The sequence below is a fragment of the Cyprinus carpio genome, chromosome B22 (genome assembly GCF_018340385.1).
Source record: "Cyprinus carpio isolate SPL01 chromosome B22, ASM1834038v1, whole genome shotgun sequence".
NCBI lineage: Eukaryota > Metazoa > Chordata > Actinopteri > Cypriniformes > Cyprinidae > Cyprinus > Cyprinus carpio.
In genome coordinates, this window is record NC_056618.1 from 26,899,462 (window position 1) to 26,922,902 (window position 23,441).

At 34.1% G+C, this 23,441-nt stretch overlaps 4 protein-coding genes across 5 annotated transcripts; all 4 read right to left on the reverse strand.

Moving 5' to 3' along the window:
• Window positions 1–1,233: 1,233 nt before the first annotated feature.
• On the reverse strand, window positions 1,234–3,221 carry rgs2 (regulator of G protein signaling 2). The gene is made up of 5 exons (XM_019118151.2): window positions 3,066–3,221; window positions 2,891–2,977; window positions 2,624–2,685; window positions 1,989–2,155; window positions 1,234–1,899 (listed from the first exon to the last, which is right to left on the reverse strand). The coding sequence occupies exons 1-5, from the start codon at window positions 3,167–3,169 to the stop codon at window positions 1,720–1,722; spliced, it is 600 nt and encodes a 199-aa protein (XP_018973696.1). The 5' UTR covers window positions 3,170–3,221; the 3' UTR covers window positions 1,234–1,719.
• A 6,181-nt stretch (window positions 3,222–9,402) lies between these two features.
• On the reverse strand, window positions 9,403–12,376 carry si:ch211-117l17.5 (regulator of G-protein signaling 21). Of its 2 annotated transcripts, none has more exons than XM_042749322.1 (5): window positions 12,183–12,376; window positions 11,988–12,047; window positions 11,813–11,874; window positions 11,511–11,677; window positions 9,403–10,327 (listed from the first exon to the last, which is right to left on the reverse strand). In XM_042749322.1, the coding sequence occupies exons 1-5, from the start codon at window positions 12,257–12,259 to the stop codon at window positions 10,139–10,141; spliced, it is 555 nt and encodes a 184-aa protein (XP_042605256.1). In that variant the 5' UTR covers window positions 12,260–12,376; the 3' UTR covers window positions 9,403–10,138. The 2 variants fall into 2 exon arrangements, with proteins under 2 accessions (XP_042605256.1, XP_042605255.1); XM_042749321.1 differs by having other exon boundaries at window positions 11,813–11,877; window positions 12,183–12,373.
• A 4,449-nt stretch (window positions 12,377–16,825) lies between these two features.
• On the reverse strand, window positions 16,826–18,664 carry LOC109087970 (regulator of G-protein signaling 21-like). The gene is made up of 4 exons (XM_019102152.2): window positions 18,422–18,664; window positions 17,820–17,866; window positions 17,575–17,741; window positions 16,826–17,209 (listed from the first exon to the last, which is right to left on the reverse strand). Exons 1-4 carry the CDS (start codon window positions 18,496–18,498, stop codon window positions 17,018–17,020), a joined length of 483 nt encoding a protein of 160 aa, XP_018957697.2. The 5' UTR covers window positions 18,499–18,664; the 3' UTR covers window positions 16,826–17,017.
• A 1,263-nt stretch (window positions 18,665–19,927) lies between these two features.
• LOC109087966 (platelet glycoprotein V-like) lies at window positions 19,928–22,981 on the reverse strand. The gene is made up of 2 exons (XM_042748794.1): window positions 22,837–22,981; window positions 19,928–22,308 (listed from the first exon to the last, which is right to left on the reverse strand). Exon 2 carries the CDS (start codon window positions 22,297–22,299, stop codon window positions 20,353–20,355), a length of 1,947 nt encoding a protein of 648 aa, XP_042604728.1. The 5' UTR covers window positions 22,300–22,308; window positions 22,837–22,981; the 3' UTR covers window positions 19,928–20,352.
• Between the last annotated feature and the right edge of the window lie 460 nt (window positions 22,982–23,441).

Consider the following 23,441-nt stretch of genomic DNA (forward strand, 5'->3'; position numbering starts at 1 on the left):
ATTTAGCTTGGAAAAACATGCCACATCTTCAAAATAAAAACCACTTGCTTTGACATTCATATATTTTCAAGTGGCATACTGTAAGTGGCCCGATACGTCTCAGGCCCAAGATGAAGACGACCCGTGGGAAGTGAGCTGAGGAAAGCCAGCCGTGTCGTAAACAGCGGCCTGTGAACACTTTCTTGCATCAGTTAAACAGACGCACTGTTTGGTGTCTGTTCAGTGTCGGACGGCTGTGAGATCATCTACAGGAACGCAAGGAGCACAAATGTGCCACGGAGGTGAATTCATCACCACGTACAACAACAAAAACGCGTTTAGCTGTGTGGAACAAAACAAGCACATTAAGTGCAGAATGTTCTGCTCACTTGATTTGAATTCGGTGAAATCACGTGAGTATGTGACGGTTTCTGTAAATGTTTGGAGGGCTGCAGTCCGCAGTAATTCATCAAAATGTGCACTGGGTAAACTGCAGTTCGGTTTTGTTTTGGTTTGTGAGACTTACTTGTAAAACTGGTCATGAGACGTTGAACTGGTCTGACCAGTTAAATGAAAGCATTTAGTAGGTCATCTTACCTTAGCAACTAAAAATAGCTTTAAAGATGACGGAGCAATTAATGGTGTGAGGTTGGGGCGGGGCAAATTCTTTGCGCAACCAATAGCAGTGCAAGAATGTTTATGAAACGTTCTTTTATTCTGTTTTGCAATGCTAGTGTAATCACACTTCAACTTTAAATAATATGAAGCATTGCTGTCGTCAACAAATGATTAATTGGGAAGGCACACTTTATAAACGAAAACAAAAAAAAAAAAAAATTATAATATTCAAAATGAGATTAAAATTTGATTACATAAAAAATAAATAATTAATTTTGAAAGAAAATTACAAAAAAAGACATCAAAAAAAAAAATTATAACAATTAACATAAATTATTATTTGTGAGAGATTTGCTAATGATTACAATTAACATAAATTATTATTTGTGAAAGAAAATATCTTGAAGTGAGCATTACAGGTAATCTAAAGTTAATATAAATGAAAAAAATATGAGAAATGAAGAGCACAATTAAACGTGTGATATGTTACACTTAAATAAATAGAAACAAATTTGACTCAGAAATTGCTAGAAAATTTCATAAATGATTGCATAGAACTGATAAGTAATACATTCATTTAAACATTGCATTTTGAAGAAGTAGAAAGAATGAAATAGTGTTTTTCTGTAAAATATCTCCAATAATCTCTTTTATTTACAGCTTTGAAAAATATAAACAATTACAGTGTAATGGAATGAAAAACAAATATTATTTAATCCAAATGTATTTGTATTATGATTAGTGTTTTTTAGAGATTAACTTTCAGTGAGTGCTAGATAGAAAGGGTTAAAAAAAAATTCAATCCAAATGTAAAAAATGAGAAAATGAGCATGAATAATTCAATATTAACTGATAAAAAAATTGTTAATTAAGAAAAAAACAACCAATGTCAGTCTGTAAACATACACTTTTTGCTTATTCTTTGTTTTTGTTTCTTAATAGCAGTGCACTCAAAATCCTGAAAGCAATCTGAAATAATAAAAAAACTTACATAGATACGACATTACGTGAACACTCAATACCTGACTGTTTACAAATCTGTGCAAATTGTGCAATATTAAATACACTGACATCTTAGTAGTTCAGCATTCTGAAACGGACCGGTCCATCTTTTTAAACACATTATCGCTCCCCCGCAGCAATTCTGCAGAGTTGGTGATAGAGTTCAGAGTCCAGGAACCGAGGGTACGAGTTGTGCTCCATCAGGAAGTAAACTCTGTTCTGGGCAGCTTTGAAACTGGACTGTGTTGGGATCAGAAGGCTCTGGTTGAGGGACTCCTTTGTGTGGAAGTCCAGGTTGATCTAGAGAGAAAAAGGGAAAGAGATGAGACTGTGTGGCACGGCTTAATGAAAACAAAGTATCAGCTCTGCTGGCATCGACTTAACCTCACCTCTTTTGGAGAATCTTCCCTGATGAACTCCTCGTATATGGTTTTTGCCCTGGATTTGAGTTTTGATCTGGACCTGATCTTTCTGAACTCTTCACAGACCATCCAGAACTCGATGTTCTCCTCGCAGTGTTCAGACTCCATGAACAGCCGCAGAGCGGTTAATCCACCTGAAATATGAAAATATTTATTAATTATATCAGTTGACGTTAAATAACTAAATAAAAAACCAACCCAAAATAAAAAATTGCATCCAATTTGTGTGTGTGTGAAAAACACACACACACATTTGCATATATATATTCTGTTAATTGTAATTAAACGTAGATAAATAGGAATTCTATATTTTTTTATAAATCATGTATTATTTTATATATTTTATAATATAAATTATAAAATAATTATTTTTATTATATTTTATTTTTATAAATCATGATTTTTATAAATCATGTATTATTTTATATATTTTATAATATAAATTATAAAATAAAAATATGAAAATTTAACCATTTTAATAAATATCAATTATATTAACGTTATAATAAATATTTTAATAAATACTATATTTTTTTATAAATAATAAAAATACAATAATTACATAGATGAACATGAAATTCATAAATGCAAATAATATTTACATTTGCTGCTCAGCAGGTTGTCCATAGATTGTGCCCATTGAGTCACTTCTTCAGTAGTTGGCCTGTGGGAATATAAAGAGGGAAAGGTCATTTCATTTTAATTTAACTATAATACAATTTAATTTTAATATAAACAACAATATATTAGTTTAATTTTGTTTTCATTTTATATTTTAATTGAATACATTTTTTTTAAGAAATCCATGCTGCCACTTTATTACGTACATATAGTGATTTATGGATATTAGACGTATTTTTGATGCTCACCCATATGATTTCCTCTGCGGCAGTGTGTGGCGTGATTCTCTCATGGGAAAAGTCTTGAAAAATATTCTTGATCTCCAGTTTGTTTGTCTGTTAATTATAATCAAGCAACATTAGCATCCACAGGTTAACTGCCCCGCATAAAACCAAATATAAAGGGATAAAAAGCGAGTCTCACTTCATCTCTTTCTGTCCCGTCGTCGTGTCAGGGTTCCTGCAGTAGATCAAACACTCCAAGCTCAAATCTGATGTGGACTTTCTCATTTTTGCCAGTCTAACCATCACTATCAGTTGAACTGAAACATGTTGTGTCTTGCAGTGTGTGGCTTTTATACCCATTTGTGGGCTTTGGGTGGGGCCTTATCAGCAGGGGAAGCATCTGATTGGTTGTCCTGCATCAGTGTTAACTTTTTATAAAGTGCTTTTTAACTTTTTTTAAAACTTAATATACACAAAACCTTTTTTATATATCATGGGAATGCATTAAATTAAGATTAACATTTATGAAATTACTATAAAACTTAATATACACAAAACATTTTTTTATATATTTTTCAAAGTTCAAAGATTATCAGAGTATGTTTTAACTAATGTTAAAACTACTATTTCAGTCTTTATTATTTAACATTTCACATTTATTTCACTGTGTTACTTGCTGCTTCTTTATAATTGTGAAATTTACTTGAATATTTTAAGAAAAAAAGCAGTCTACAGACCAACTGATATAATTACAAAAATAAAATAAAATATAAGAGCAGTTTTTTATCTCATTATTCCCATTTCGGATCACTTTTATTTAATATAATATATAATAATGATAATAATAATAAATATTATAATTATATATAAAATAATTTTGATGACGTTTTTATTTTATTTGTTTTAATATGATAAAACTGGCAAAATGGTAAAAATAAATGAGTGTGTGTAAGTTCAGAGATGAACAAAACTATAGTTTTTATAATTATATATTTTATTATATATTATAAACACAATTTATTTGATTTTAAATAATAAAAAAAGGGAATCATCTATCAGATTAAAGGATAAAAATGTAAAATTCAATATAATCATATTTTTTTAAGATATAAAATGGCATATAAAATGATAAGGTGTGTGTGTATATATATATATATATATAAATATATATAATTTTTTCTTGTGCTTCTGTGTGTGTGTATATATAGATAGATAGATAGATAGATAGTGATAGATAGATAGATAGATAGATGTGTGTGTGTGTGTGTGTGTGTGTGTGTATATATATATATATATATCCTAATTCTCTTTCCCCATAACTTCCATTTATTTTATTAATTCATTTTGATGATTGTTTTTATTACAAAACGTGCAAAGTTGTAAAAAGAAAGAATAAGAACATGTGCATTTGGAGATGAACAATATGTCACGTCTGTCATGTCTGTAACTTGTTAACGCAATATCCGTCTCCCACAAAAAGTACTAAACAAACTGGTTTGTACCAACCAGCATTCCACATGCTTCTATTTGTGGAAACCAAAGGAATGCTTTATTTATAGAAACTTGTTTCTAAAAAAAGCTCACCAGTTTGTGTTATCGCTGGGTTTTAATTACTTTGGATGTGAGTCAGATCACTGAAAACACTTGCAATCTGTGCCATTTTTGTTTCTGACTGTAAGCATTAGGCTACTAGATGATATCGAAAAATGCCTTTCCTGAAGAAAAAGAGCAGTTCATCACATTTCATGTGTTTCAAGGGCCTCGCCGATAAACATACAGTGCTGTGGCGAAAGAGTAAACATCTGTGACAAGATAAACTGTATTGAATCCTTGACTTTAAAGTGCTAAATTAGATCAACATTTAGCTGACAGACTAACCGTTTTTAGCCATCCTTGAACACAAGTGTTTGTGTTCTCTGTGAGAGTGGAGCTGAATGCATTAGTGTTTGCCAAAAACATCCTTTATCACTGATTTAGTAGAACGGCTGCACAGTAACTATTTGCATGACAAACTGCATGACCGACAAATGCGAACTCATTTCTGATGCAGCCTAAATGTCTGGTTTAAAAGGGTGCAACCACATCCCACAAGTGCATTTCTCATCTCAGATGGCAAATGTGTGATATTGAGCTTGTGAACTTTGTGCAGATCAGATTTGCTTTGCTTGCAAGTACAAGATCTGTAAAACTTTCTCATATTGCATAACATGTGTGTGTGTGTGTGTGTGTGTGTGTGTGTGTGTGTTTATATGCTTTCCATATGTATAAGTTTATATGTATATATGTGAGTGACACATATGTATATGTATAGTTTATTTAAAAATAATAAACACATATTGATACAATTATTTTATATAATTACAATAATTATACAATTATGTAAATATTTATATAATGTATGTATAAAATATTTATATTTTACACATTTTCATATATAACGGTGGTATCAGCATGAAAAAAGAAAAAAAAATTACAAATACAGTTTTCAGTATTCACTTTTATGATAGTTATATAATAGTAATTACAGTATATGGTTATATATTGGTGTGTGTGTGTGTGTGTGTGTGTGTATACATCACACAAACATATATCACACACAACTAATAAAAATTTCAATATACATTTTATGGCCTGAAATGTGTATATATAAATTAAAAAAGTATGTGTGTATTATATAAATTGTAAAAAATAATGTAATTATAGATATATAATATATATGTAACAATGTGTGCATGTTTTTTTAAGTAAATATAAATTTGGATGATCTAAAATGTATTATAAAAATATAAAAAGGTGTGTGACTATTATACACACACACACATATATTATATTATATTTTTCGTGTTATACATCATCTTCAAATCCTCATGCATTTGTCTTAAAATAGAACACAGATGGAAAAAAAAAATTCTGAAGCTTCTCAGTAATGAAATATGCATTTGTCATAGTCATGATACACTGTGTAATTCACCTGATCCTATTCAGTTTGAACATGAAGTACTGGTTTTAAGCCATGGGTGCTGGAAAGAGAACACATCCTTGAACAGCACAAAGAGAGCGGTTTGATCCTGTCACCAGTGTGGCATCAGAAATATGCATGTTTCCATTCATTTAGTCAATGAGATGCAAATATAGATATGTGTACGGGATTAGCGTCTTACGCCGTGTTAAAGAGGGTATGGATAAGAGCTCGATTTGCATAGACATGGGACCATTAAAAATGGATAAAGTTGAAGTTTCCATGCACTTACGGAAGTGATACAGTAACAAAGAACTGACTTTTTGACATTTCACAGAAAACTTTTTTTGTGCGATATGGTTGCTAAGGTTGTTGCTAGGTCATCACTTTCAAAAGGATCCAGCTTCAATGCTATCTTTCCACAATTTTTATATCTTTGCATGAATAATATCTTTTTTGCAACACAATGAGCTTTTTTGACCACTTCCTATTTGTTATCTCATACTGTCATTGTAAAGATGAATATCTGCTGTTCAGGCAGTTTTTTTTTTTTTTTTTAGTAAACCTCAGCCGAACAGAAGATCAGCGTTTTTGGGGAAAAGACACGCTAGGAGGCCTACCGAATGAACTCACTGCGACTGCTCCATATAAAGTCCATTTTTATGACCCCATTCATATCGTCCAGCTTTGCAAATGTCAGACTTTGTGTTTTTAAAAGGCTTATCGTCTGTTATGGTGTTCAGACTGTAAATATCAGTGAGATTCTTAAGTGGTTTGCAGCGAGATTGTTGCCAAGTTTCCGTTCGAATAGACGATAGTCCAAAAGCTTTACGCACGAGGTATTTCCCAGCAATGACACATGTGCTGTACTCATGGGGGACTCCAAAAGTACCTTAGCTTGAAAACAAGAGCACTGTCTTTTGGTGAGGGGGCACAATGTTTTTGACATAAAAGAGGCAGCTTGTTTGGTGAACTTGAAATAACCTTCATGCTTTATAGTTTATGTTCGTGTGTGTGAGAAGTTAAAGACAAGAAGTAAAAGTACAAAAGTTGAGCTGTTCAGTTTGTTCTACTGAACTGTAGTCATGTCTGTGATTAGCATTGCTTGAATAGACTATAATGTTATGTTCTACAACATAAAGTGACGTGACATACAGCCAAGTATGGTGACCCATACTCAGAATTCGTGCTCTTCATTTAACCCATCCAAAGTGCACACACACAGCAGTGAACACACACACACCATGAACACACACCCGGAGCAGTGGGCAGCCATCCATGCTGCGGCGCCCGGGGAGCAGTTGGGGGTTCGGTGCCTTGCTCAAGGGCACCTCAGTCGTGGTACTGCCGGCCCGAGACTTGAACCCACAACCCTAGGGTTAGGAGTCAAACTCTAACCACTAGGCCACGACTTTAGACACAAAAGTGCTGTGTGCTTTGTAAATACAAGATGCTAACAAGCCTATAAACTACTATTTGAGAATTGAAAACAATAAATCAACCGTGTTCTAGTATATCCAACTTGCTAGCTAATAGGTTAACCTCTGGACATCTTCTGACCAGGTTTGAAGCAGTTTTCACTAAAAGCTCTTTTGGTTGTCTTTGAACAATTGTTTTAGGCTATTAGCTTTGTTCCCAAATTTAGCAAAGTACAAAAGTTCAACTGTCCAGTTTGTCCATTTTTTTTTTTCTAGTTATGTTTGTGATTAGCATTACTTGACCAAACTTTCATGTTATGTTCTATTACATAAATTACACACAAAACCACTGTGTCCTACGTAAACGTAAAATACTAGCAGGCTAACCATCTAATATTCATGAATTGAAAGGAATAAATCGGCCACTCTCCAGCATGTTCAACTTGCTAGCCAAAAGGTGAGTGTCTGGAAGTCTTCTGATCAGGTTTGTAGTGGTTTTCACCCCTTGCAAAACTCTTTTGGTCATCTTTGAACAAAGATTTCTGCTAGCTATTATTAGCTCTGTTCAAAAACATAGCAAAGTACAGCATTCAGCTGTCCAGTTTGCCCTAAAACACAATTAACATTTTTTTGTTATTAATGTCCGTTATTAGCGTTGCTCGGACAGACATTAATGTCATCATCATAAATTACATACAGAACCACTGTGTGCTTTGCAAACGCATGATATTAGGATGCTAACAATCTAACATGCATAAATTGAAAACAAATGTTTTAGTATGTCTAACTTAATAGCTAATAGATTCATCTTTTGAAGTCTTCTGACCGGGTTTGTAGTGGTTTTTACCTTTTGGGTTAGGGTTAGGGTTAGGCTTAGGGTTAACACTCTTTTGGTCGTCTTTGAACAGTAGTTTTATGTTAGATATTAGCTCCTTTCAAAAACCTAGCAGAGGTACAGCTGTTGCGTTCGTCTTAAATCAGAATTAACATTTTTTAGTTACAGTATGTCTGTGATTAGCATTGCTCGAACAGACATTTATATTACATTCTACATAAATTGCGCACAAAACCGCCATGTGCTTTGTAAACACAAGATGCTAACAGGCTAACAAGCTACTCATGAATTCAACACAAAATACAACCCTGCTGTTCTAGCATCTCTAAATCTCTGGGAAATTGTGGCAAATTAGCATTCCAGATATAAATGGCTATAAATTGACCTCGTGACTGAACGGCTCTATATTTAAAGCTTTGAAAATTCATTACAAACTAATTTAGGCATTAGCGTTCTGCGCAAGAATCCATGAAACAAATGCCTAAAGATTCAAGTCCTTAAAAGGAGTCAGTTTTTCCGGTCACAGTTCTGCTTTGGTACCCATGTGCCCTTGACCAACACATTCAAGTTTCTCCAGCGGAACAGTCCCTGCAATTAGTGTGAAGTGTCTACTAAATGGCAAGTCTCACAGAGGAAGGCTTGCATCATAAACTAGGTTAGCAACATTAGACATGCAATAGCAGAAATGTGCGAGTTGCAAGATCTCATGACTTTTCAGCAGCCGCTGCAATGCACACTTCTCTGGCGCTTATGAAGTCTTTCTTTCTTAATTCTCTGTTCTGTGGGAACTGAAACTCATCTGTTCCTGTTTCAAAGGTAATTGTTTCACTATGTAGTCACAGAACCTGTTGGCCAAAGGGTTAGGAAAGAATAATTCCTATATTAATCAAATGAGTTGACAGAAGCTGGAAAGTTAACATTTAATGGTGTATTTGGTGTTTTATACAGTTTCGGTAGTGACAACATCCTTCAAACAAGATCAATTAACCAGAGAGGCAATACTGCGCAAGATAAGACATTTCAGTGGGTATACACAATATGTTGACAACATATTGAATTTTTTTTTTTTATCTGTGTTGGACAATATCGGGTGTTTATGTTTTTACATAAGATTTAGAAATCAAAAGCTCAAGGGAACGTGTAGGTTTATGGCAAAGGCTTAACATTTTAATGTGTTTTAACTTTTTATGGAAAGAATATCGGACATTTATCGGTTATCGGATAGAATAGGAAAATCATTAATCGTCTGATCTTCTTGGCAAAAATATTTTTGAATGTTATGTATGAAGCAAACCAAAGACAAAAAGAAAAACAGAGTCAAAAGTTCAACAGTGACTAATCTTTATTTTACTGTCCTCAAAAATAACATTGGACAGAACAAAAGTCAACATCCAACCAGTGGCTGTGGCTAATAAATAAAAAAACATCAATAATTAAATTAAACTTTATAACATTACAAGTAATGCCTACAGTTTTTGTGTGTGGCACACATGCTACAACTGTTCTTATATTATATGTATTTTTATTTATTTTTCATTTCATTTACTTGACCTCTCAAGTAGGTAATAAAGTCACACTTTCTTTAAATTTTATACATCTGTGTGGCAATAAGGCACCGATGTTGAAATAGGATATGTTAAGTTCCTCTCACAAAAGTGTCCAAACCAACTCAGCCAATAGGCTGAGGTAGCTTTTCGTTACTAAAGTCATTGTAGGACATGGTAAAGCAGTTCTTAAAGATCCTCTGGAAGTGCCAGGAAAAGAAAATAGTGTCGTGCCCACACTGTAGCTTCAGAAACCACCGGAAGGGCTTGAAGGAGCTGCGTCCTTATCTACACAGGAAGCACCTTCAGTTAAGAAGCACTCATGGCGCTTCGGTAACATGTTGGACATTGATATCAATAGCACATTCCCAACCATTGCTCCATATTGTCTCCTTATAGTTTCAGAGGTCTTTTGGGGTCTGATCCAAATGGTGGGGGCGCAAGCTTTAGGGTTCTGGTCCTGCATACAAGACCAGACCGTTCAAGTTTTAGCTTTGGTGTGATATATCCATAGAGTCATCTTTGGGCATTGTCTGTTGCGAGGGACTCAAGAAGGGTCTTGTACATCTCAGACCTTAGAAATCTGGGGTAAGAGTCGCGTTCCATCAGTCCGTAAACGATCTTTTGAGCCTCATCGAAACACTGCGGCGTCGGACTCTTCACTTTCCTCTTGATTTCCTCCCGTGTTTGATAGTCGATGTTTATCTGCAATGCAAATGAGAGCCATTGACACATCTACACTGGAACTGATAGATTGTTAGACGTACAGTCCATATAATGAGAAATTACATCGGAAATATGCTAAATTAGGTCGTAATTGCGGGAAAATAATAGAGACAATAGTATAAACAACGCAACATTAAGGTGTTCAGAAGCCATGAAGAGGCCAGTATCAGATAATATTTTGCTAATTCATTTATTTCACAATCAAACGTTATTCCTCCATTTATATATTTGTTTTAGATCTGCCGTGGCCATTTCCAGGGGTCAGGCTCCTCAAAAGGCTCCCCACAAAAATGGCTCTAGTGGCCCTGTAATCTTTCCAAATTAAGTATGAACCAATCAGCTGTAAACTCGGTTCTACTGTGGACTTTATATTATATTATATTATATTATATTATATTATATTATATTATATTATATTATATTATATTATATTATATTATATTATATTATATTATATTATATTATATTTACATACAAATTCAACACAAATGTACTTGAATGATTAAATGAAGGATTAAATATTTTATTATATTATTTATGATAAATAATTTTTAATAATTTATTATTTTATGTTAAATTGTATTGCTACCCAATATACATATATAGCCAATATAAATAAATGTATAATAAATGATTAATTATTATATTATATTATATTACCCCTGTAAATACATACAAATTCATTACAAATGTACTTATAATGAATGATAAATTATTATTTTTATTATATTATTTATGATAAATAATTTAAAATAATTTATCATTTTATATTAAATTGTATTGCTACTATATATATATATATATATATATATATATATATATATATATATATTTATTTATAATGAATTATTATTATTTTTAATTATGTTACTCCTGTATATAAATGCAAATCCATTACAAATATACTTATTTTCAATTATCATATTATTTAGAATAATTAAATATTTTTATAATGTACTGTATTATATTGCTACTGTGTATATATGGTTAGATGATGTAGCGTTATTAGACAGAAACAGTCTTAAGTTATTTAAATATAAAATGTACACAATTCTCGTCATACAAATGGAGAAAATAAAAGCTTATCAAGACACAACAGTCATTTCTAGAGTAGCCTCATTGATCTGTGTAGCGACAGGGTGTCATGTGGTGTGTCCTGTACCTCCTTCGGAGATTCTGCTTCGACAAATTGCTCGAAGATTTTTCTCGCCTTCGAGCTCATCTTAAAGGACGACGTTATCTTCTTGTAGTCCTCACACGTCAACCAGAATTCGATGTTCTCGTCGCTGAACTCCGATTTCAGAAAGGTGCGGAATGTGGCCAAGCCATCTGGAGGGAAGCGAATGCGGGTGTGCGTCAAAACGCACGGCACGAATGTAAACCAGCACCTCTTTCATTAACTGGTGTTTTAGTTTTCTCTGGCCTCAGCAAACCAGTGCCAAAAATAGCTTCGAAAAGACTTACATTTGGAACCAAGGAGTCGCTCCAGAGACTGGGACCATTGTTGGGTGTCTTCTAAACTTAGCCTGCTGAGATCAGACGGGTTTGATTAGTTGACCATAACTGGATTAGAAGCAATAACTCTTGTTTGAACTATTTTGGACCTGGTGTCCTCATATGGGTGTCGCTTTTTCCTTACCTTTCAGGAGCAGATGAACTGGTGAACACACACTGTAGTCGGCACATGAGGTTCTTTCCTCTACGGAGAGAAAGTCAGCTTTGTTGTCTGCATTTTATGCTTCACACATGCAAACCTATGCTAAAGCATGCTGGGACTCACAATAGATTCCCTTGTGCTGATAGTTGAGTGCAAATGCCTGAAGATCACACTTACAAGGTCTTGTTCCTCCTGCAGTCGTCTCTGTCCATGTTGAAATGTGTTGGGAGAGGTTGTGGGATTAGGCCAGGCATGGTAGAGCGAGGGCTTATTGCCCAGGAATCCACAGCCGTGCGCTCCTGCTAGTGATCATGCTGCACTTGGTGCTCTACAGGTTTCCCTTCTGCGTATCCGGCTCTGCTTTTTATGCCCTGCGACAGTTGCTAAGGGCTCGTGTCACCAACAGGGACTACAAAGAGGAAGCCCCATCGAACCCTCCCCCTCCTCCCTGGCCGCTCGTGTGCGAAAAGCATAGCCTGTTTCTCCATATTTTAGAGATGTAAATACACATGTACTGTACCTTGCTAAAATAGCTGATAAGCAAATTACGGCTTTGCATGTTTTGGGTTTTTCAGTAATCTACACACGTAAACAGGGCCAAACTGTAATGGGGCATGGATGGAAATAAGAGTCAAATGAGATGGTTAGGCCGTTTCATCACTCTTTGTTTTCTGTTTTATTAACATTGAAGAAGTTACACAAAGGAATCCTTTTTGTAAAAATGTAATGATAATGAGTAACTAGCAGCGAAAAGAGTTGCACTGCCTGACGTCAGAGGGCAAGTCCTGAAGTTCTGCAAGGTCTTTGGTGTCTCCAGTCACTATGTTCAGGTGCTCTTTAAAAAAAAAAAAAAAAAGGTTTAGGGAAGCTTAGTTCAGGTTTTAAAATGTCATTTGTTGCAACTCCACAAAAAAAACATAATGATACTTATAATTTAGCAATTCATTATATTTGATATTGAAAAATGTATTAATAACTTGTCAAATTAAAGGCATGTGGTGCAACCAACATGCATTAAAATGCATATATTATAGACACCTGAAGACTCTTGTTCTGAATTTAATCTTTTTATGACAAGCCAAAATAAAATATTTCAGATTGTAAAATGTCATGTCAACTCCACACTCTCTCTCTCACACACACACACATACACACACACAAAGATATTTATGCATTGCAAATTATATATATATATATAGATATATATATATATATATATATATATATATATATATATATATATATATATATATATATAAGTCATCTGGTGCAACCAACATGCATTTTAAATTGTCCATATCAAAGTCATCTGGTGCAACCAACATGCATGAAAAAAAGCATATGATATCAGACCCCCGCAGACCCCATGACTGTATTTAAAGGTCAATACCTCTCTGATAATAGATGATTTGATATTTTATGACAAGAAAACATTGCTTACAAAGTTGTAAAATCCCCCCAAAAAACATCATAATGTATGTAAATCCTGAAAAAGAAATAATTCAGGATTTTTGTGTAAAGGTACATTCAACATTAAAAAATTATGTTTTAAAACTTTTTTAATGAAAAAAAAGGCTAATTAATAATATTTAACAAGTTTGTGTTAATCAAAACTTAATTTGCATTAAAACATAAAACCTTAACATTAATTGTTTTGGAACATAATGAATATGATGTGTTACACCACATGACAGTTTTAGAGTCATCAAATTAAAATGCTACTTGTAAGTTGTACAAAAGTTTTATATTCATGCCTGAAACCAACATGAATAAAATGGTACAGTTCTAAGAACTTGGCATATGCATTTTAAACTAGATTTTTAAAAGATTTTTCCTTTATCATTATCACTCCATTAACTCTTTAAATGGACCTTTTTGTATGTTTTTATGGGTATTAATCCATAGTAAGTGTCTCCATAAGTTTATCCAAAAATGGATATAGGCAGTCAAGCGTTCACATTTGACACCATGTGTTAGCTTGTGTAGACATCCTCAAAGTCACCTGACTGGCGCGCTTTATCTCATACTTTAACTCTGTCAGTTTCTCCATTGTACGCAATTGAGCAATTTTGTACCTCGGGCAATGTCAGCGCCTCCGAGCATTACTCATTTCCTTTTAGCTGCCATGGTGACTGTGTATTTGGCAGCGGATGATGGGCAGATTGTGTGAGAGATTGGTCAGTGTGTTCATCTGCAGGCTGAAACCAGGTAACTTACAGATTGGTGAAACATCTCATCAATAATTGGCGCATCCACTGTACAGTTGCATGATGGGAGCTTACTTTTACAGGTCGTCTTTGTAAATTCATTTCCTTATGCCCGTATTACCACATGATTTCACATCAGCCTCACTTCTGAGTGACAACATATGTGTTGCGTTGAGATGGAAATGTATGGGGAAAATTATATAATTAAATATTTAATCAAAACACAACATTCCCTCATAATAAAAACAATTTCCAAAACCACCATAAAATACTTACCAAAACATTCATTTACTTACACGTGTACCCACAGAAAAGAAAACTAATAAATATTAAAAACTATAATAGTATCTAATGATACTAAAATAACCTTGAATTTTGATGATGTTTCGTGATGTAGTCTTGTAAACAAATAACAAATTAAAATAAAAATAAATTGATTCAAAAAATCAAAAAATATCAAATAACAAATAGATGAAAAATTGTTTTATTTCTCCCCAGCAATGAGAAGCATCTGAGACAAAGTTGATACCTAAATTAAACATATCTGAGAAATCCATTAGGTCTCCTGAGCTTTGAAAGAGCAATCAATGAGCAATACGATTTTCTTCTGCTAGTATTTATATCATCAGCATCATATTTTAAAATGACCAAATAAAAATCGTCTGTGAAAAATCCCCATGAAAATCAAATACTGTGCATCCAGTTATATTTTTATAATGAAAAGTGTCTTAATCTAATAAATATGTTTGTTTGTTTTTTCAGTCTGATGTGGATAGATATTTCCAGTGGTCCAAAAACAGTGGCGTCTTTATTATAGAATTTCCTTTCCCAAGAAGGACATACACTGAGGGAGATCTAGCATGCATCATACGTCTGTTGATATTCACTGTGTTGGTAGAATTTTAGGTTAATCAAACATAGTTATTCTTAGACGCTCTGGATTGCCTTTTTAAGCTATGAATCTTAATAAGTAAGTAATTGTCACAGTGGGGTCAAGCGCTGTCATGGATTATTATTGTATTTTATGGCAATGTCTCAAACTTAAGGCACGTGTCTGCATCAATTAGTTTAGGTCGGACATGTGACCAAAACACAGCTCCTCACAGACTGTGGAAAACTGGCTTCTCAGAGCTGGTTTTCTGCTTATAATTAGTCATTGTCCACAGACTTTCTAAGTAAAGCTCATCTGCAGTTCACAGTATGTTTGTGTGTTGTTATCATAAAGATTCCATGACATTCTTTTATATATGTATATAAAGTTGACTTTAGGTTATGCATCAACCATGTACTGTATCAACCACGGTATCATGTATCATGAATTTTCTTAAAGAAACATCCAGTGGTTGACTTTAGGTTTTGCGTCAACCCTGTTACCATCATATTTTCCCTGTTGTATTAATGAACTATTCTGTTAATTTAAAATAATTTTCTTAAAGAAAAATCCAGCAATTTATATATGTATATATAGTTGACTTAAGGTTATGCATTAACAACCCTGTTACCATCATATTTTCCATTATATTAATAAACTATTCCGTTCATTTCAAAGAATTTTCTTAAAGAAACATCCAGTGGTTGACATTAGGTTATGCTTCAACCCTGTTACCATCATATTGCCCCTGTTTTATTAATGAACTATTCTATTAATTTCACATTAGTAATTAATAGAATAGAAAAATCCAGCAATTTATATATGTATATATAGTTGACTTTAAATTATGCATCAACCCTGTTAACGTCGTATTTTCCATTTTATTAATAAACTATTCCATTAATTTCAAAGAATTTTCTTAAAGAAACATCCAGTGGTTAACTTTAGGTTTTGCATCAACCCTGTTACCATCATATTTTCCCTGTTTTATTAATGAACTATTCTATTAATTTCAAAGAATTTTCTTAAAGAAAATTCCAGCAATTTATATATGTATATATAGTTGACTTTAGGTTATGCATCAACAACCCTGTTACCATCATATTTTCCATTTTATTAATAAACTATTCCATTCATTTCAAATAATTTTCTTAAAGAAACATCCAGTGGTTGACTTTAGGTTATGCATCAACCCCGTTACCATCATATTTCCTATTTTAGTAATTAAATATTTCATTAGTAGTAAAAAAAAATCTTAAATACAAAATCTTTTCTTTTTTATTTCATCATTCATCGTCATCTTTTTTGTAACTATCACGTTTGTTTAGTAGGGGATTACCTAGGAACTCTGTTTTTTGTTCCCTAATATTTGTGGAAATAACAGCATTAAAACTGCTTTTTAATGAGACCTTTGTAGTTTCATGTTCTTGTATGTCCAACCTGTAAATGTCAACCCTGTTACCTTTCAAGAAGCGTATTAATTATCTATCTATCTATTTATTTATTTATTTATATGAATGTTTAAAGTAAAGCGAATGTTCGAATGCTGTAACTGGGCCTATGTAGTCTCTTATAAAATATAATATAATAATTATTTAAAAAAATTAGCAAAATGCTGTTTGATGTCAACTTACAGTTTATCTTGAGGTCCCACAATATAATTTCTCAACACTTAAACACATGTATCTGATACAGTCTAACAGAAATCTACATAACAGTGGAAACAATTTAATGTACCTTCATTCTTGATCATTGCCTGTAACGGTGACACTTTTATTTTTCACATTCATCTTATCACTCAAACCAATGAAGCTGAGCCTCTGCACACCACATACTTTCTGTTCTCCTCTGTCATTTCCTCTAAACCATGTGCATGTGTCCTCTTTCTGTGTGCCGGCTCATTAAGGAACATTTTTTTTCCATTGAATTAGTTGTCATTGGCTGGTCTGCATTGGGTTTGTGGCTGCGTTCCTCAGGTTCTGATAGGCCTCAGATTTGAGGAACCTTGGGCAGGAGTCTTCCTCCATCAGTCTGTATATATGCATCTCGGCTTCATCAAAACAAGTGAGGTCAGGCTTTATCAAAGATCTCTTGATCTTCTCACGAGTGTGATGGTCAATGTTGACCTGCAAAATTGTAACATTTACATCAATGAGTGACAACTGAAGTATATTTCTATACTAAAATTTTCATTTCAATGGTGTTTAGTTTGTTAATCAAATGGCAAATGCAAAAATTCTGGTTTGTTTTTCTTTTGAGCCATAATTAATTCTTTTCAAAATGTCATCTAAGTTCATTTGCGACTTGCAAGTGCACATTTATTTTTGGAGAAACTTTTTAGTTACCAGCCCAAAAACTCTACACCCCACCCCCTCCCCTCCTATTAATAAACATTACTATGATGCAATGGCATTTCTGTGCATCGCAATTTGCTGTAACTGTTTAGAAAGGCCCAAATCTATTTAATTCTTTACTGAATACACATACTGACCTCTTTTTGAGCCTTGGGATGGAGAAACTCTTTGTAGATATCTGCTGCTTTGTTAGAGAGTTTGCCAGATGAAGTCATCCGCTTATATTCCCTGCAGGCAAGCCAAAATTCAATGTTCTCCACACTAAACTCAGACTGGAGAAATGAACGAAAGGCGTCCAGGTAGTCTGTTCGCAAAAGAATAGAGTTTTTATACACTAAAATTAAACACAAATTATATAAAAGTGACTGGTGGTTGAAACAACCTCTGTTTTCTAGCAGATCAGATAGCTTTGGCTCATGGTTTTGTAGTCTTAAGAAAAAAGAGGAAATTAGAAAAATGTAAAATACAATATTTCCATCAACCATAGTCATATAAAATACTTTTAAATACTTTTGATGATTTTAAATGTAAATGATGTGCCATCTCTTTACAATCAATAAAATAAAAAAATATATATATATATATATATTTTACCCATCTTTTTCTAATTATTTTATGAAGACTACATGGACATTTATGCTTGAACTAAGTCTTTCCTCAAAATTAACTAATAAACCATCAAATGCAATTTTATCCTGCTCAAAAGAATGTCTATAAAATTAAAATAAAAACCACAAAAAGCCCATAGACTGATGATTTCATTATTGTTGAAATTGTTCTACACATGTATACAACTATTTAAAAACTTACTGATAATAAGAGTCTTCAGTATAATTAAAAAAAAAAACACAACAAAAATATATCCTTCATTTTTTCCTGCTCAACAGAACGTCTATGAAATTAAAATAAACACTTCAATAAATATCCATCGTTCAATCAGATCGAGTAGTTTGTATTGCAGAGAGACGAGTAAAATTAATTTACGTTTTCAGTTGTTTGTTGTTCCGAATGAGGTCCTTAAACTCGTAGATCCGAATCTTCGAGAAAAGCATTTTAGGCATCGTAGGGTGGCGGGAAATATTTATTCAGAATGATCCGCTATGTTCCATGTTTGTGACAGACTTTTCCAATCTAACGAATGTATATAGCCTACGGTCGAGTCGCCTGGCAGATGGAGTGGGATGTTTTTTATACCTGAACATGTTCACACAAATCTCTGGATGCCATTAACATAATGAAGTCTGTCATCTCCATGACTCAAGTTTTCAAGTTTATTCTAGAATTAGATGCATATAATATTACGATGGTTCTCCTGTTGCCATTACAGCACGACAGTTGAAGGTTATGTATGATAACATTTAGGCCTTGAATGAGGTTTAACAAACAAACTAAAAAAACATAAATAAGCTGAACGGGATACATAAGAGCAAGCAGAACGGGATCCAGAAGGTCTACGAGATTGCAATTAATTAGTTAAAATTTAAACCTGAAACATTTTTCAAATTTGTAAATTTAAATTTGACACCTGTTTCAATTTTCCAGTAGTTATTGTACGAGGGTAGTCGCTCTGATGTTTCAAACACATGAAGCATTTTGGAAACATTTTCAAAGATATGAAACATCCTGTTAATGTTGTAATAGAGATCTTCAGGATTTCACGCTTCATTGGCGGATGGACCGCGCCCACAGACAAGCATACACCCTATCAGTGAACACTTTCTTTGAGTTTTACAGTCACACCAAACATCAGGCGTAGGCTATTGTTAGTCATGTGGGAGTGGTAAGAATATGATAACAGTGCTTGGTACATGATTGCTGTGTAAGCTAAACTATGGTGAAATAGTAATGTACAAACGTGAGTTTAGCCACATCTCTTCATTTCGGTCTCATAGCCTACTTAAAAGTGAAATGTGTGATTTTTGTGCCTCTAGTGTCATTAAAAAGAATCACAACAATAGTTATTATACTTAGTATTTTAACATCCCAAAATACACACTTTATGCTTTCCCTAATAGCCTAATAATTATAATAGGCTATCTATACTAATCTAAAATAAAAACAGTAATTTTATAAGGTTGAGATTGTGCATATTTACTAATGATCTGCAGTTTGAGTATCCTAATCTAACAATAATTTTAATATAATTTAAATATATATTATATAATAAAAAAGTAAAATAAAATAAGTTATTTAAATACACAAACAATAAATATAATAATTATAACTAAAATAAAACAATAATTTGCTTGAGAAAATAAGTATGGTGGTATATTGTAAATATGTTAACATATGTCATCAGATGGGTACCGCCTGATGACATCAACCCCTCCTGGCCAAGGCTACATTCACTTAAGGTGAATGAAGGGGTGAAGCATTTTCGGATGTATTTGTAATCTAAATATGTTAACATATGAATATTCTGCCCTATAAATTCTGCTCTATATTGTCTAACCACCAGGTGGCATACATGGCAAAGAAACAACTCCCAAAGAACAGAAACATTTTATTCACTCTTACACATTTTGCAAACAACCACCAAGGGTGTGTCTGTATCAGTTTTGTGAATGTAAAGCTCTGGAATGTGGAAATTGCAGAAAGGAAAATGTGTGTATTGAGAAAAGAAACAAAAGATTCATTGTAAAAAGCTGTATAAATGAATGCTTACAAAAACAATTATATATATTTCAAAGCTTGTCACATAAGTTGTGCTGCACATCATTTGTAATTAAATTTGTTGCATAAAATGAGAAAAATGCAAGACCGACGCTTTTGATTAGTGGTCTCAGGATTTTATATTCCTCATAAATATGTATAGAGTTAAATTAGACAAATTACAATATGCACTACAATGTGAAAACGCATAGCAATTCGCTAACTGAAAAGGTTTTTAAGATGTTTTTTTTTACTTTAAAGCTTCACATTCTTCTAGCCACTATTCTCTGATTTTCTCCCATTGTGACTTTTCCTAAAAGCAAAATCATCTTCTGAAGCCGATACAAAGCATACAAGACAGCCACAATCAGGACTACACCAATGACCAAGAGAACAATGTACATAGCCATCATGAATCCACTGTAGGGACCCGTTGATGGGACAGACCACAGGTACACCCAGCCATTGTAACGATTGTTGTGCACGATTTCAGGTCCGTTATCCAGCACGATTGTATCGTAGAACACTGGATCATTGTTGTTACCATTGCCTTGTTTCATGTAAATATGATCAGGTGTAGAAGAAAGAAGAGAGGCGTCTGTTGGAAAAGTAGTTGCAGTTGTAGTTGTGCTTGTAGCTGCATTTCTTGCTGTTGTGCTTGTAGCTGCATTTCTTGCTGTTGTGCTTGTAGCTGCATTTCTTGCTGTTGTGCTTGTAGCTGTAGATGTTTGCAGGGTTGGTTTCACTGGAGCCCAAGTCGTAATGGCACTTGTAGCCATTAATGTAGTCTGGAAAACACCACAATGGAGTTTCTCGTAAGTCAGCGTTTGTAGCGGATGGTTTTCTAAGCGGTACGGTTCATAGCATGTTACTCCTTTGTCCAAGTCACCGATTCGTTCTGGGTTTTCATGAATCCATTCTGCAATACCCATAATGCTACAATCGCAATTCCATTTGTTGCCGCTAAGAGAGAGATTTTTTAGCGCCATTGCGTGCACAAAAACATCTCCGGGGAGATACCTCAGATGGTTGTGGTTTAGGTCTAGTGTTTCTAGTCTTGAGGTGTTGCGAAAGATTGCCGATGGGAGAGACTCAAGCTTGTTCTCATTAAGCATCAGAATTTGAAGGCTGATCAAGTTTGAGAAGAGCTCCGGGTCTAGTTCCTGAAGGTTGTTGTACTTCAGGGACAGTTTATTCAGTTTGGGCAGACAACAGAAGAGGTTCTTTGGGAGGTAGGTCAACTTGTTGTTGAAGTGTAAATTGAGAGTATGTAGATTGGTCATGTTTGCAAAAAGGTTCCATGGGACAGTGGATAGATTGGTTTCGTAAAGGTACAGCTCTTGGAGCTTCGGCATGTGTCCCATTAGCTGGTAAGGTAGGGATATCAAGGGGTTCTTGAAGAGGGTGAGCTTGGTCAAGTTGGGCAAGTAGTAGAAGCTCTCGGCTGGAATATATCGGAGTTGGTTGGCAGACATTGAAAGGGTGAACAGGGATGGCAAGGGCCAGAAAAGACGTGGAGGGATCTCTCGGATTTGGTTCTTCTGTAGCATTAGTATCGACAGGTTGCTTAGATGGTCAAAGGAACCACTTTCAAGAGTCTTCAACTGGTTGGATGAGAGCACCAATATTTTGAGTTGCAAAAGGTTGTGGAAGAGGGTCTTCGGGAGATTCCTCAGTTGGTTATCAGCTAAGTATAGGTAATTCAGCTTGGTCAAACCCTGGAAGACGTTGGCGTCCAGCTGGGAGATGCGGTTCTTGTTCAGATTTAGTTCAGTTAGGTTGACCATCGCCTCAAAGAGTTCCGAACTAATGGAAGTTATTTGGTTATCATCTAGCTGCAGTTGCTCCAAGTTGCTCTGCTCACTAAACACCTTGGGTGGGAAGACAGAGAGTGCGTTCGATGAGAGCTTGAGGGACCGAAGCTGTGGAGCACCATGGAAGGCTTCTGGTTGGATGGTGTCTAGAGTGCTGTGCGTGATCATTAGTCGTAGCAGAAGAGAGAACGGCTGGAGACTTCGGTCTTTGAGGATCTTTATGTTTGTGTCAGTTAGCAAGAGTTGGAAGGTTCTTGTTGGGTCGAGAGGAGGAACGTCGGTGATGTCCCCAGTGCATTTTGCAAAACCCCTAATGTCACAAATGCACCGATTGGGACAGTGAGCACTGAGGGCGAATTGGGGCAGAAGTTGAAGTAGAACAAATGTGAACCACATATTCTCAAACTGGGGAACAAATATAGGCATATGTCATTAAAAGAGTCTTCTTCATTATATAATTGATACATTTTTATTTTAGGAAAATAAATTGCCCCATGTACAATAAAAAAAGATATGACAAAAAAAATGACATACTTTTTAAATGGATAGTTTGCCTAAAAATGGTTACTCCCTCTCATGTTGTTCCAAACTTGTATGACCTTATTCCTTCTTTGGTTTTTTGTCTATTAAGTCCAAAACAACACTGGACGCAGTGGACCAAATTATGTCCATTTTTGTCCACTGGCTCCAAAACAACATTGGACCCAATCGACTTTAATTATATGGAGAGTAGTGGACACAGTTTCCAAAATATATATTTTTATGTTCCACAGAAGATAGAATGTCATGGAGGTTTGGATTGACAAAAAAGTGAGTACATTTCTGGGAACTTTAGAATTTAGGCAGAATTTTCGTTTCTGGGTAAACTATTGCTAAAACAAGTTAGGGAAAAGTTACTGAAACAAATAAATGAAGTAGCAAAGTTAAACTTACCTCTCACAGATACTGAAGAATGTCTGGCTAAAATGGATGCATTCGGCTTTTAATAAGCACTCTTTGGAAATAGCTCTTCCCTTTCGACACTTATCATACTCTGCAGTGAAGCCCACAAGGAAGCCTGCATCCGTTGTGATGAGGTTTTTTTTTTTTTTTTTGGTCTTTATTGTGTGTACTTATAGAAGTCATTGTCTTCCAACTTGCAATGTCTCTCTTTAAAAAAAAATAATAAAATAAAAACATTACTGAATGTTCAATAATGCAGAGTGGGACATTATTTATTGATTGATTGATTGTTTGATTGATTGATTGAAAAAGGCAGTACTAAAATAAAATAACAATACATTTTCCTTATTTTTGTTTGGACAATGTGCAATTTCTATCAAAAAATCATTTTTATTTTTTTATTTATTTTTTTCATTTGGCGTTATTTTATGTCCATAATCCTCTGACTTCATATGTTCATATGTGTCCTTAAAGGGACAGGTCACCCAAAAATTAAAATTATGTCATCGTTTTTGTTCCTCAGGTTGTTCCAAACCTATATGTGTTTATTTCTTCTGTTGAACACATACGAATTTTAAAGAATTTTGGTAAACAAT